This window comes from Pangasianodon hypophthalmus, chromosome 4 (assembly GCF_027358585.1).
Source record: "Pangasianodon hypophthalmus isolate fPanHyp1 chromosome 4, fPanHyp1.pri, whole genome shotgun sequence".
Taxonomy (NCBI): Eukaryota; Metazoa; Chordata; class Actinopteri; order Siluriformes; family Pangasiidae; genus Pangasianodon; species Pangasianodon hypophthalmus.
The window spans coordinates 8305703-8319455 of record NC_069713.1 but is presented as its reverse complement, the minus strand read 5'-3'; the positions used below and the strand labels follow the sequence as shown (position 1 = coordinate 8319455).

Below are 13753 nucleotides of genomic sequence, written 5' to 3'. Positions count from 1 at the left end.
TTAATAATTATGTCAATAGCCGGTCCTCATAAGGATTATAAGACAAATGTGTGTGTTTGTGTTATATACATTTCTGTAAAATATTTTATGTTGCATAGAGTTTCTAAATTGATATGAAAAATTGTCTCAGTTTTATATATGTTTCAACCTAACAAGTACTAAAAATTAAGAGTTTTATTTTTTCTGTAATTTAATGCTGATACTGGCTTTGGGACTGTATTTTTCTCTACAGTTACACTCATTTTATTATTTTTTTTGGTTGGTCTTAAACATCATCTACACCTCCACACTGGATCTATCCTTATACCTCACGCCAAAGCACCGTGTTCACCTAACGTCTCCCTCGTGCTTCTGTGAACAGTTTAGTGTACGATCCTATAGAGGGAGCTACTGTATACACACGCTGAAGCGCTGAACGTCTGCGCGACGACACTGGGAGAGGTTTGAAGTATGACTGCAGCGGCAAACAGCCATCGTTTAACAGCTTTGTTGCTCCAAATGACACTCATTACCCTGTCGAAGGAGTGCAAGCAAACGCTCCAGCAAACTCGCAGTGCAGCCGTCCCGCTGTTTGACAGAGGAAGCAAAACAACTGCACAACTGCTGTGTTATTATGGGGCCTCATTAAGGGAGAAAGATAGGGGAGGTATAGAGAGAGAGAGAGAGAGAGAGAGAGAGAGAGAGAGAAAACAAGAAGCCATCACAGAGAAACATCCAGGCAACATAAAGTTCTCATATAGCTGGCTTAATCAGGATCTGATGCATGTTAGAGAAAAAAAGAAATAAAACACCACACATAATCAAAGAATACGCAACAGCGAGGGACACACAAGAGCCGGAGCATTGGCCTGACGATCAGAAAACGCTGCGTGCAATCATGAAAATGACACATGCATGGATGATCTGGACTCATTGGGATACAATACCATTGAGATCAAGAGAGGAAAGAAATTGTAATTCAATTTACAAAGGCTATTTTTTTTTTTTTTAAAAAATGTGCATTGCATCTCATACTTTTATAAAGGAAGGAGGCAAGAAATGATGGAAAGTTTAGCAACGACATCTAAAAGTGCGCTTTTCCTCAGAAATGAGAGATGGAAGAAGGCACAATCCAGAGACAGGCTGCATAAAGAAGACACATGGATGAAGACTCCTGATATAATCACAGCCTGAGGTAAGACAAGAGAGAAATCGCTACACGGAGACGCCTCGCTTTTCTGTAAAATAACAGACATGATTAAAACTCGGATTACTATTGATATCGCAAAGCTTCGTGATACGAAAATAAAAGAGAGGACTTTTATAAATCCTAAGGTGATGTCAATGCACATGTGTTTCACACACTCACACACACATACACACACACACACACACACATATACAAACCCTAAAAAAATGAAGGCTAGGACTTAAGAGCCCAATTAAATGCTTTCTTTAGGGAGTGATGGTGGGAGGGAGGGTGGTCTTCCCGGGCCGTGAGCCCTGGGCTACATCCTCTAATTAGACAGAGGCAGGGAGGATCTCTGCCTGTCACTGGAAGGGAGATGAAGTCCGCAGGGCTCCGAAACACACTCGCGTCCCACCACAACACAACGCACTCCTGCTGTAAAAGAATGTGCATTAGCTACTTTACTGCAACATTATATCAAAAAATCTGCTGAGAAGTTTCCAAAACCACTAATGAAGTGTATCTCTGAACTAAAGCTGGGTTAACACTGTATGATTTTTGGCCTGATTTTGCTGACAAAAATTGAACATTGTAAAAGAATTCTTTGGTCATGAGTTAAGCTCTGCGGTTTTTTAATGTAACATGCTCACCAGCGACCAAAGACAGACAAGCTCTGACAAATTTTCAATCAAAATCTCAGAGTATGTGTGCTGCTTCGATTCTAGTCTAAAATCCTCCAATAGGAACACGGCAGAGGATTATGCGAACTTCACGAGACAGCTACAAATACAGTAACAACGTAAACGAAACATGCTAATGAGCTGAACAAAATATCCTTATTACCTAAAGTTCACTCTGAAGAACGTTTGTGTTTAGGCAAGCCTGTTTTCTACCTGAGTCCGGATTAATCAACATGAGAATGTAGTCATTTTCTTTAATCAGAGGTCTATCGTTAGATGATCTTCATCATACAATCTGACCTGGAGAACATGTTATCGCACAGTGTCTTATTGATTTCCTTTAAGATATTTATTAGGATCATTTCATACATTATGACTAATAATAATCGTAAAAGACTGCTGAAATGGCACAGTCTAAAAATCTGTCTATGTTTATTACATTAGCATGTTTGTGATGCAATCATGGTCACGTGTTTTCATTTTCTCAAAACTGCAGATGTTCCTGAACTCCTATCTCAAACATAAGTAACGTTCTATCATTTTAAAGCCTGGTTAAAAGTAAAAACTGAGAAAATTGCACTGAAAAATTTCGCTCCAATTCCAGTAAAAGACGCTGCACATACCTCTACATTTATTACATAACCTATGTCTGGAAAAACAACATCAGTGCCTAATTTTAATGAATAAAACATTTTCAATGTGTTTTCATTTGATTATCAGCATCATCCACATCAGTCTCTTTTCACACTAACATCGATGATTCATTTCATTTCTGATTCACTCTGTTCTGTTCAATAAATTTCTTTTTATTAGTGTCTTTTTATTAGGTCATTTAAACGTTTTAAAACTCTGTCGTCTACAGAGTGTGTAAGCGTTCTTCTATGTTTTGATCATGATGTAATAGAGCAGGAGCACGGCGGACATTTTGACAGCCGGTATCTGATCACACACTGAACTGATTAGACTTATATCTGTTTTGCTAGGGCATGTAACTATCCATCAACTTGATCAAATCATGAGGAAATCACATGTAGCTATCAAGGTTTGAGACATCTTTAAGCACTCTGACTGTTTCTACCACCGTGTTTGATAAACTGTCTCCTTACACAGCATGAGCTTTATAGAAACATAGCCAAAGCAAGTTCAGAAAGTAGTCACATTGTTTTGTTCAGATTTGTTTCTGAAAGTAGAGGTGCCAAAGTAAAGTATATTAAACCTTAATGTTGGTCCAAACCCGTCATTTTGGCTGTTTTCAGAATTTACATTCTGATAAAGTACATGTAGACATTAGAAGGGCAACAATTATTTATGCTTCAGTTGATTTATTTTGTGTGCACAAAACAGCAAAATTAACCTAATCAACAAGCAACCACATATTGAGCTTCCCTGGGGCTTTAAATGTTCTTATTTGATTGATTAATCAACTGATTTAAATGCTTTAACAACATCATAACTTAATGCAGTCATTCCAATAAGGCTACACTGATTTGAATAAAACTGAGAATGACTCAGATGGACCATATGAATTAATCACAATTATTTCAGTATAAATCTGAGAGACTTTAACAGAATCTCAGAGGGTAATTCTGATTACTAACACAGGCTGTTCTTCCCAAATCGCAATGCTGCGTGTTCTTTCTAAATCCTAAGGTTTGTGAAATAAGGGATGCCTGCGGCGCCTGAAATATTTACTGTTAATTTGCCATTCCCTTAAGAAAGTTTAGGAGAAGTTTACAGGAAAGCGCAGAAGTGTCAGAGATCAAAAAAGGTGATAGATTTCTCGGCTGAGCGTGCAGCGCCGCTGTTTGTTTGGATTGAACTTCCCCAAGCGCGCAGGACGAGAAGGAAGAGAGAGAACAAGAGAGAGCGCAAAGACTTCAGGGAGTTTTTGTCACATCTCCCTCTAGACGACGTGTTTGCATACACACATCAGACCCAGCAAGACGCGGGAACAAAGACAAGTGTCTTCGTGGACACACACGCATTACACACACATGTACACATGCAAACATACGGAATTCTCACAGGAGTGCAGAGTTTGTGAGACTGTCTAATTCTAATCTACCTGCGTAAGTGGAACATCACTCTGGTGTTACACCGAAACTCCTCCTCTCAGCCCCGCTTTCTAAACATCTCTGTTTTCTTCGTGTATCTGTTTAACGTGCTTTAGAATTGTTAGAACAATCTAGATCAGGGGATTCAACTAAAATTTGCAATGGTCCAGTTCCAGATAAGTTCCACAGAAGCAGCTAATATGCCTGAATAGGAATGACTATTAATTTTTAATACTTGGCAATTAATGATTAGTTCATGGCTATAAGTAAGACAATTCATAGTGGTGCTTTACGCTATCGCTTTTGAATAGTGCTACGGACTCTGCGGAGATGAGACAAGCTGTGAGAATCTGTGAAATCTATGGTTCGGATTGAACAGATCATCTTGGGATTTCACTGTACTGTAATGTTCAGTATATGTGACGAATAAAGGTCGCTTCTTCATAATGTGTCCTAAACGAATATAGATATGAAAAAAACAGGCAGTGTTTTTGTTTGTTTGTTTATTTGTTTTTTAGAAAGCTTGACAGCTTCAGCGACTGGGATCCTGTGTTTTTCAGTGTTCCTGGGGCATAGCGGTATGGATAACATTATATATATATATATATATATATATATATATTATATAATTATATACAATGTTAACCATACCGGAAGTCCGGAAGTAAGTATCTGGACAGTGACAGAGTTTTTGTGATTTTGCCTTTATACACCACCACAATGGATTTGAAATAAAACAATCAAGATGTGATCGAAGTGTAGACCTTCAGCTTTATTTTAAGAGGTTCCACAAAAATATGGCATTTACCATTTAGGAATTACAGCCATTTTCAGCAAAGTACCTCCATTTTCAGGGGCTCAAAGGTATTTGGACAAAGTGACATAATTGTAAATATAACCATAATTTTAATACTTGGATGAAAATCCTTTGCAGTCAATGACTGCCTGAAGTCTGGAGCCCATGTTCTCAAAACTCAGATTCTGAGTTTCCTCCCTGGAGATGCTTTGCCAGGCTTTCACTGCAGCCACCTTCAGTTGCTGCTTGTTTGTGGGTCTTTCTGCCTTCAGTCTTGTCTTCAGTAAGTGAAAAGCATGCTCTATTGGGTTGAGATCAGGCAACTGACTTGGCCTACAAAGTCTACACTGCGATCACATCTTGATTGTTTTATTTCAAATCCATTGTGGTGGTGTATAAAGGCAAAATCAAAAAAACTCTGTCATTGTCCAAATACTTCCAGACCTAACTATATATATATATATATATATATATATATATATATATATATATATATATATATATATATATATATATATATATATATATATATATATATACAGCCCAGTATGTTTATTATACTGAGGACTAAACAGATACAGATACATACCTATTAGCTAGTCTCTATAAAAATGTTATCACTTTACGTCCTGTTACAAAAAAACTGACACTGGAGACTCCTTCCAAAAATGTTAAAGTAAGGTTTCTCACAGAAAACCTCATCATATCAATGATTACACAAGTTTTTAATGCAGCAACATATGATAATGTGTGCTTAAATATAAACCTGTGATTTGTATCGCAGCTGGACCTACTGTCAGAGATTCTGGGATAGAAAATGAATGAACACCTTCTGACCAAACAGAATCAAGCATTCATCCATGCATTGTATAAAAATAAATAATAGTACTCAAACACTAGTCTATTGCATTTACTTAGATTAGTCCCTTCTCTTTCTCAGGCCCCGCATTAAGACCTTGAGTAGCAGCTCAAGGGTTCCCTTTTGAGTCTGGTTCTTCTACAGATGTCATCTCAGGGAGTTTTTCTTGCCACTGTCACTTCTGGCTTCTTCATTAGGGATCTAACTCTACATCATGATTTCTGTGAAGCTGCTTTGTGACAATGTCTTTTGTTAAAACCACTGTACAAATCGCAGTGAACTGAATTGAATAATAAGGGAGGTTGTAAAAGTGGCAGAGGCATCTCTTTAAAAGGGAACTGTAATTAAGATGAGAGTCCTGCAGTCACCCTGCCGCTGGTACTCAAAAAGCCAACAAGTCTTTCTTCGCTCTTTCCTTCGCTCGGCATCCGAGCAGTCGTTCCCACACTGCAACAAGTGGATGTTCTAATGAGGCGTGAAGTCAGCATATTACGAGTAGTGTTTAAAAAACAGAAGGCGAGAAGAGTAACGTCACTCGTTAGATGTTCGATAATGGCTTCTGGCCCACGTTCAGTGCCAGTTTGTCGATGATAGAAAAAAAAAATCAAATTCTAGATAGTTTATGTGGAGAAGTGGGCATGTTTTTAGAGCAGAACCAGCACAGCCAAGTTATTTCCCTCACGTCAGTATTATATGAGTGCTACAAATCACAAATATGAAGTGTGTTACAGCAAAGGGAATGGGCTGTTAAGATAAGGGTATGTGTCCACTTGCAAATATTGTTGCCACATGCTGCCATCTCTGCTGCTGGGCCTGTATATGACATTTTTATGGGTTTGGCTGTTGTGGAAAACTGCTAGACAATATTAAACTGGATCAAACTATAAGATAAACAAGGTACTTAATTACTGCTGGCTATTTTGTAATGATAATATTATCTAAAATCATACAATGCTGTAAGAATAAGCTATAGAAGCAGGTATGGGTGTTTTACTTCATTATGATACTCATAAGTGGTCTACTCCGCCAGCTAGCTCAGAAAAAGTACTCTAGCAGTAGCAAGGCATCTAACGAACTTCCTGCAGTACAGTAAAAACAAGTCACTCCAATATATGAAGGTCTCAAGAAACAAATTAGTCTTCCCATTATGTCTTCTCTCATCTACTTGGCCAAAAAGGACATGGACTCATTTGTGTAAAATTAAGCTCTCCTAAGTTTTACACAAATGGATTCAGAACTTATTTAGCTATCCAAATAAGCAATATTGAGTATCTATGCTGTAGTAACACAACATTTGTGGTCATCCTACCAGTAAAATGGGCTCAAAGCTGTTTTTAAGACACTGAGATTCTAGTTCCCTAGTGAAACTAGAGATGTTGGGCTAAGACCAATAGGTAGAGCAACTTATAAATATATAGAATGGCTATATATATATATATATATATATATACACACACAGTTAGACAAGGAACACCTGAGACTACTAATAACAAGGCGGGGTACCTAAAGACCTACAGGCGACAGGGCGGGGCTATGACCAAACAAGGAAATGACTAATGACAGACTAGAGGCGGAATGTGAACTGAAACATTGACAATGTGACAATGACAGAGTTATCAAAGACAGTGAATGACAAATGACAGTGTTATCAATCTTTGCTGGCCATCTTTGCTTCCAATATAAAGACAGATCATTTATATAAGTTTCTGTGCTTGTAAGTTATGGTAAGTTACACTACAGCCAATCAGAGAGTCTTATTTAAAAATGCAGAAAGCCTTTTTTTAATCAACTGGTAAAAAAAATGTTCTAGGTCTGACAGAAAAAAACTGAAGTCTGATTGGTTCTGTGATTTTATAATCTGTCTGCAACTAAAACACAACATACAAAGCCACAATCACTGTGTAGGCTACAGCTCTTGTTCATAAGGTTCAGATATGTGGAAATGGAAAGGTATATAAATCTTCAAACATCATCTTATGCATGATTTTATTGCTAACACAGTGATTTGCGAAGACGGTACAATGAAATTGCCTGCTGAGCTCAGACAGTGAAAAGAGAGAGAAAGAGAGTGAGAGAGAAGTGTAGAAGAAGTTCTGCTGCAGAGAAAAGAGAACAGAGCGGTGAAATTGTTACTCCGGAGATGTTTTGCTTCTCAGTGAAGCAACCAAAGACGACTAAAACCGTCATGAAAAAAAAGAGAGAAAGAAGTGTAGAAGGAGGACTAGTGCTGTGCACGGCCACTGCACAAGTTTTATTTGGTTAACACAGATAATAACACACACACACACACCTTATCAACCTCTTCATTCTTTGCAGAATAACATTTTGGACCCATTAAATGAGCAGAGTGCGGTTCGAAGTGGAGCGGATGAGCGGGGCTCCAGCCAGTCAGAGACCACCATCTCCCCTGCCAGATCTCACACAGGCCCGAGAGTCAGTCAATCACAGTGTGTGTGTGTTCCTGGGAGGCCTGATTAGTCCTCGGCTTTCCGATCATGCTCCTAGACAGGCCAGTGGAAATTGGCCGGCTCCTGGCAGGGAGCTACCTGTCACAGCTCATCGTCTCCTGCAATGAGCTCTCCTGCAAATGAATAAAATATCATTCCCCCCAGCACTCTCTCTCCATCCATCTCTCTTTCAATCCCTGTCTCTCTCTCTATTCCTCCTTCTGTCTTGAGCTCAGCTGGATCCTGACCCTTGACCTCACTGGCTGGAGAAAGCAATGATAAGGAGATGTTGCTGGAAAGACAGCGGAAGAAGAGAGAATCTAGAACTAGCTGAAAGCAGCCCAGGCCTCTGACAGACTGATCTACGATTCAACTGGAGATACTGACATGTACGTGGCACGTCTGACCAGCAGCCTGTTCAGTAAAAGTGCAGGTTTGAAAAGTTGACATTTTTTGAGCAACATCCAGAAGTGGAGTTCTTGTTTTGTTTAAAAAAAAAAAAACTCTGCACTTCAGCTTATGCTAAAAGAACAGACAGGTTGCGGATTTACTGTCATGTCCCTCAAGGATGTATTATAAGAACTGGAGAGTTGTTAGCATTAGCTCCTATTTATTCTCTTGGAGTTTTCTCACTGGCACATTGACCACACGGAAATACAAATCACACAAGTAAAATACAACCTGAGTTGCAAATGCCATGTGACTCACCACAGCAAAACCAGTGAAATATGCATTCAAATAATGCTGACTGGCTGAGGGATCCTCAAACCAGCAATTCTTCACAAACTAAAAGCATGTAAAAACCATCAGATATGAAAAAACCTGCCTATTCAATATTTTACATGCCAAAAAACCCCCCAAAACACTGCACTACCACAAAAGGCCAAAAATTCCATCCATTTTCTGTACCGCTTATCCTACACAGGGTCGCGGGGAGCCTGGAGCCTATCCCAAGGAACTTAGGGCACAAGCCAGGGGACACCCTAGATGGGGTGCCAACCCATCGCAGGGCACAATCACACACACATTCACACTACAGACAATTTGGAAATGCTAATCAGCCTACAATGCATGTCTTTGGACTGTGGGAGGAAATTGGAGTATCCATAGGAAACCCCTGAAGCCCAGGGAGAACTCCACACACACAGGACAGAGGCGGGATTTGAACCCTCAACCCTGGAGGTGCGAGGCAAACCACTAAGCCACCGTGCCCCCCAAGGCCAAAAATTACTATTATTCTTCTTCTTATTATTATTATTATTATTATTATACTCTCTATGTATTTGTTGTATTACACCTGCTGTTCCATTTGGGTAGCTTTTCAGCCCAATGTGGCTCACGTTTGGATGATTTGTAGTTTTTTTCTCCTAGAAATGTTAAGATAATTACAAATCTTCTATATAATATTCAGGTGCCACTGTAAGCTTTATAATGATACTTAAAATGCAAATGGCAACGTGGTAACTATAAAGTCATGAGGGTTTGTGGATTATATACAATATTTGAAACATGCGTGTGGGTGTATGTGTGTGTGATGCATCTACCCATGGGGCACAATCTGGGAACAATTTTCAGGTGAAATATAATAACAACATTTCCCCGAGTGCAATGTGCTGCTTCTTTCATAACCTTCCCTGATCCAGAACAAAGATCCGGAGGCCTTTCATGTCTGCTCTTGTCTCGACAAAAAGCCTGTAAAACAACTAAACTATGCGTGAAACTCCACCAAGGGGAGACGCACATCCATCCCATTCCGAACATCTGAAAAAAGTATTGAGAAACATCCCTCAGGTTAAACAATGGTTGTTTACAGCTAATCGCAATGTTTGTCTTGTGGAAAATGGAGAACGAAAAACAGGATTAGCTACAAGATGCTCAAACCGAGGTTTCTTTATTTACCATCCCCATGACTGTGGGCCATGTCAGTATGTCAGGTATGGTTTATTTTATCACCGTGGACTTATGGTGAGTTTGCAAGTAATGATCATGCTGAATTTTTTTCTGGCCAACAGCAGAGACAGGGCGCTGCTGTCTGAATCGCAACAAACTGCAAATAATTACAAATAAAAGTGAAAATGGTGAAATGTACCACCACTACATATACTGTGTAAATACTCTATACTGGAATAAACATACACCATATGATAAAAAATCTGTTTATCATAATGCACATTCATTCAATTCCCAAAAAAACTATGTTTTCCCTGACTTGTCACATTGTCTTCTGTATTTGTGGGCTACTGGACAGGATTCTTAGTGTTCCCTTTGTCCAAGTGTTTGGACCGAACATTTAATGTTTAAACTCTGCTTCTTAAGTTTTGCACTGGAGCTACAAGGTTAATATACACTCACAGAACACCTGATTAGGAACACCTGTATACCAACTTATTCATGCAATTACCTAATCAGCCAATCATGTGGCATCAGTGCAATGCTTAAAATCATGCAGATACGGGCCAGCAGCTTTGGGTATTGTTCACATCAAACACGTGAACAAAACGTGATCTCAGTGATTTTGACCGTGGCATGATTGCTGGTGCCAGACAGGCTGGTTTGAGTATTTCTCTAACTGCTGATCTCCTGGGATTTTCAAACACAATAGTCTCCAGAGTTTATTCAGAATGGTGCAATAAAGAAAAACATCCACTGAATGGCAGTTCAGCAGACGGAAAGGCCCTGTTGATGAGAGAGGTCAGCGGAGAATTGCCAGACTGGTTCAAGCTGACAGAAAGGCTACAGTAGCTCAGATAGCCACTCTGTACAATTGTAGAAAAGCATCTCGGAATGCACAACACATCAAACCTTGAGGAGGATAAACTACAACAGTAGAAGACCACGTCTGGTCTGATGAATCTCGATTTCTGCTGAGGCTCACAGATGGTAGGGTCAGAATTTGGCACCAACAGCATGAATCCATGAACCCAACCTGCCTTGTGTCAACAGTCAACAGCAGAAGTTGTCTCAAACTGGATTCATAAACATGACAATGAGTTCAATGTTCTTCAGTGGCCTTCCCAATCACTGGATCTGAATGCAATATAAATATGAACATCTTTGGGATGTGGTGAAAATGCACCTGAAAAATCTTCAGGAATTGTGTGATGCAATCATGTCAACAAAGACCAGAATCTCAAAGGAATGTATGTCAAAGGAATACATGCCATTGAGGAAGATTTTGGATGAGCCAGACTTTCATTACTAGTTAGCTGAGGTGCAAACTAAAGAAGGACCAAATATGTCTCAACTGACTGATTTGAATTTATCATGGAAATATTACTTTATGTTTTTACTAAATACATTACCTTACATAAAATGATGAGCAATAAGAGCTAATAGAAACCACTTAGGAAACCTAAAGCCAAAAATATAACATACACTAACAGCTTTTCATAAGAGTTGTCTCAAATGGATTTTCACAAATTTGCAACTGTGAGATCATGCTGAAGGCTAATCCATCGTGTTTCCCTTCTCCAGTCCACCTGTTTATAAACGGCCAAGTTGACTGTTTGCAGTGTGTTAGCAGTTGATGTGGGGCTAAAGTGACTCACCTGAAGCTCTGTTTGAAAGAAGAACTTCTGCGGACACTGCGTGCAGTCGTAGATCTTATCTTCCTGACCGTGAGCTGAGAAAATATGCTGCTGAAGCTTACTGGCCTGGACGAATACTGCACAAGGTGAAAGAAACAGAAGTAGAGAAAGGCTTTAAGTTTTTTATTCTTAAACATGGAAAACTGCAGTATAGACATGACACATATTTTACATCCCGGCAACGAAAATGTCTAGTTTTCATCAGAACTAGACACTTATTAGTCTGTTTCTGTGCCTAATGAACATCAACTTCACCATTATATCCGATTCACACCATGACCCCATTAGCAGTAATCCAAAATTCTAATACCTCATTTCAGATACCTCTTATATCGAAAGGTCGACTAATAAGCTGTAACAGACTGCGGACTCGCTTTGAAGGACATACATGAGATAATGAGGGACATTTTGCATTTTGTGCCGCTTGGATGATGATTTTGTGTCCTGTTTCTGCTCCCTGTCATGCCAACTGGATTAATCAGCACACTGCATTTGTTTCAAATTTGCAAATGAGCAAAAGGCAGAAACCTTTCAGTGCTGTATATCAGAATCTACAGTGGAGAGGAAACGTTTGCATACCCTTAGTACAAAATAAAAAAGACAAAGGTAACGATATTGATTTTTTCTTTCACATTTGCTCAAAACAGTACATACTAAGATATTTAACCTTATTTTATTTATTATAATGTTTGCACTGTATTACCACCTTTACTGATGATTGTCTCTCAGAAGAATGCACCCACATTTAATTAGTATTGTGTACTCAGTGATTTGACCTCGTACTACTTGGTGTCTGGTAAGATTTGTGGAAAATAAAATGCTTTATTTTCCTTAATCTTTGGTCTGAGGCCTCAATTTACACAGGACGTTTTAGACAGAGGATGTACTGCTGTCAGATATGAGGCCTCACTTAAACATTACATATTGTATGTGTGTACTGAAGACGTGTTGGTGGTAAAAACAGCAGAAAATGAAACTCGGAAGGTCTCAACTTCTAATCAAAATGAAATCACTGCGAGAAAACTAAATTTAGAGCCACTTAGGAAGCAGTGATGTGGTCCTGATTGCATCCCTGTTGCATGAAATAAAACAATTTTGTGTAACCCACATTCCCTGTTTGTGTGTCTGTATAGTGAGAGAAACTCTAAATGCAGCATTCAAACAAAAAACATGCCAAATGCCAAAGCTGGAGAACGGGATCTGGGCCACTGCAAACGTCACGGCACTCAGACGAGCCGGCGAGCAAGAGAGGCTTAAAATAAGCCTGGCATTTTAGCACCAACGTTTGAATCTTGGACATCCTGGGTGCTGTTTTTCACAGTCATGATAGCAGGTGTGCGCTGATAAAGTTATGTGATAAATCACAATATTCACAATTTGAATATTTGGACAAAAACGCGCCACACTGAACACAAGAACATCCCTGAAAGCAAAGCTGCTGTACAGTAAATAAAGCATGTTGTACTGTATTCCTCCTGTATTCAGAAGCATGTCCCATTAATAAGTAATCCAAGTGAAACTACTGTTTACTAAAAATACACACAAAAGCAGACACAAGACCAGGCACCATCTTGGGTGCCAGCAGTTGAATATCCCTGGGCTCTGGTTAGATCTCAGATGTTTTCATGACGTTTCGTGACTTTTTCATAAAACTCTGTGCAGTTTTCTTGCTATTTATTGAATGTCATTAACTGTAACATCAAAATGAAAGACATGAAATGTGATCTTGTAATAGATTTTTGTTTAATACAGGGTATATTCCCACCTAAACCCAGTGTTCCTGAGATAGACTCTGGATCCAACCTGACCCTGACCCTGACTAGGATAAACTGCTTACTGAAGCTTAAATAGTAGAAATGAGGTTACAGTATAAAGACTTATAAAGATTTTTTTAGGCAGACAAAGATGATAAATCAGGTTTTGTGTTTTTCCACCTGGATCATATAATACGTTGACCATAAATATATTTCACCAAAATGATGTATGATGAATGTCTGTTTACTTTTTAATGACAATGTTGTAAAAAAGAAAAAAAGTCATTCTAAGTAATACAGTCAAATTTTGTCAAAAGTGGTTGCTTGAAACGTCACTGTGGATTTTGGTCACATTTTGACCACAAAATGGCAAAATAGTAAGTTAACAATGATACAAAAATGATCTGT

General features: G+C 38.9%; 1 protein-coding gene across 6 annotated transcripts in view; it reads right to left on the bottom strand.

Annotated features, from left to right (window-relative positions):
* The window catches only part of LOC113526517 (zinc finger protein 521), a 131886-nt gene that overhangs the window by 11058 nt on the left and 107075 nt on the right, over nt 1-13753 (bottom strand). For 5 of the 6 annotated variants that reach the window (XM_026913617.3, XM_026913619.3, XM_026913618.3 and 2 more), the window contains exon 7: nt 11553-11668. In XM_026913617.3, coding sequence (XP_026769418.3) covers nt 11553-11668 — 116 coding nt within the window. Of the gene's footprint in view, nt 1-8197; nt 11032-11552; nt 11669-13753 lie in introns of those variants that run through there. The other variant, XM_026913620.3, reaches the window with a different exon arrangement.